We start from the raw sequence: 1952 nt of genomic DNA on the forward strand, positions 1-1952 counted from the left end.
TGAATGCTTCCGTATAAAGTCCCAAGAGAACACCCAATTTTTCTTGAGAAATTTGATGCTTCTTCCCAAATGCCCGAAAGGAGATGGAACTCTCTTAGTATTTGGAAGGGTATTGTTCTAAAACCTCGATCATGATTAACATCTCCAAGGTGAGTTCCTTATAGGTAGGCTCTTCAATGGAAAATATATTATCCCACCCATCATAAGAAATGTATTCCAAGATGATGCCACCTAACTCCAAATTTTTAACACATCCCAATCGATCTTTCGGAAGGTGTCAAACCCTTTCCGAGACAATAGCTTGCCCACAAATATTCATTGACTTGCTCATGTGCAAGCTTGCTGCCCATGAATCCTCATTGACTTGCATACGGGCTTCTTCATGGTCAATAAACAGGCATTTTCCTGTTTTCTTCAAGTTTTCCTCCTAACAACCATGAAAATAATGAAAACAAAGTCAAATTCATCACACAAACAATCAAGAATTCATCCTCAATGTACCAAGACAATAAACAACTCAAAGGCTTCACAACATGCATGCAATAATACAAGTAAAACAGTTAAGAAGAATGATGGGAAACACTACTACAACACAATCATAACTAAAGAATACTAACTATTAAACAATCAAAGAATACGAAAAACATGAATGCAATGAATTTAAAAGCTTGGGTTGCCTCCCAAGAAGTTTTGTTTAACCTTAATGTATATTCTCTGACCTTCATGGTGGGATGAATGGGGGACAGTTACCTGCAATTTTTGCTGTGTTACCACACGGGAAGTTCATCAAGAGACATGAGAAATTTTGAAACTTGCATTGGTACTCGAAGTAAAAATGGTCTACCTCTTGAGGTGGCAACATGGTAATGTTCATGCTCTTCTTTAATTTCTCATTTGTTTTTCTCCACATTATCTTCAAAGTTTTCTTTTTCTTACAATGAGATGGCAAATCGTTTTCCACTTTGTTTACTTGTTGTTTTGGTGGAGGAGTAGAGATTTGTTCTTCAACTTCCTTGACTTCTATATCTTCCAAGTACTTATATAATGGGTTTAATGCCAAGACCTCCTACACATAATAAAAAATAATCAAGTCAGTCTCATTGGTGAAATACAAAGTGTCATCATGGTCTAGTGTGTGCTTCCTAGCCTCAAAATGAATGAAGACCACATGTATTTCCCCTATTCTCAACATCATCATTGCACCCTTTACATCAATTAAGGCAACTGAAGTGTTAAGGAATGGGTGCCCGAGGAACAAAGGGACTTTGACATTGTCGTCCATATCAAGGATCACGAAGTTCACCAGAATAATGAGTTTATCAACTTTCACAAGCACATCCTCAACCACTCCTCGTGTTTTTCTCACTGAACGATCTGACAGCTGTAGAGTCATCCTTGTGGGCCTGAGATCCTCTAAGCCTAGCTTTAGGAACAAGTTGTAGGCCATCACATTTATATTAGCCCTTGAGCTTGCTAGAACGTTCTCTTGCATTCCTTCCCCAATCACACAAGAAATGATTAAATTGGAAGGATCAGTTAGTTTCTTTTGCAATTTATTTTGAATATATGTAGAGCAATTCCCTAAAATGGTCACAATTTTCAAGTCTTCTAATTTCCTCTTGTTGTTGAGGAGATCTTTCATGAACTTTGTATACTTGGGCATTTGTGAAAGAGCTTCTAAATGGGGAATGTTTATATGAATTTGCTTGAAGATGTTAAGGAACTTCTTGAATTGAGTATCTTGTTTGTCTTTCTTAAGCCTTGTCAGGTATGGAACTAAAGGCTTGTATTCAGGGACCTTTGAAGCTAGAGGTTGGGAACAAGTTTCATCTTGCTCTATCACACTCTTTTCACTCACATTTTCAGTTGGGCTAGGGTCTTCCTGAATGGGTACCCTCTCATTTCAAGCACTTGGTCCCTCCTTATCCCTTACCTCCAATTGCTTCTCACTT

The 1952-nt window shown here is 37.9% G+C and overlaps 1 protein-coding gene across 1 annotated transcript; it reads right to left on the bottom strand.

Moving 5' to 3' along the window:
* Positions 1 to 277: 277 nt before the first annotated feature.
* LOC120284029 lies at positions 278 to 1663 on the bottom strand. The gene is made up of 3 exons (XM_039290854.1): positions 1211 to 1663; positions 971 to 1066; positions 278 to 427 (listed from the first exon to the last, which is right to left on the bottom strand). The coding sequence occupies exons 1-3, from the start codon at positions 1661 to 1663 to the stop codon at positions 278 to 280; spliced, it is 699 nt and encodes a 232-aa protein (XP_039146788.1).
* Positions 1664 to 1952: the final 289 nt, after the last annotated feature.

This window comes from Dioscorea cayenensis, chromosome 19, assembly GCF_009730915.1.
Source record: "Dioscorea cayenensis subsp. rotundata cultivar TDr96_F1 chromosome 19, TDr96_F1_v2_PseudoChromosome.rev07_lg8_w22 25.fasta, whole genome shotgun sequence".
NCBI lineage: Eukaryota > Viridiplantae > Streptophyta > Magnoliopsida > Dioscoreales > Dioscoreaceae > Dioscorea > Dioscorea cayenensis.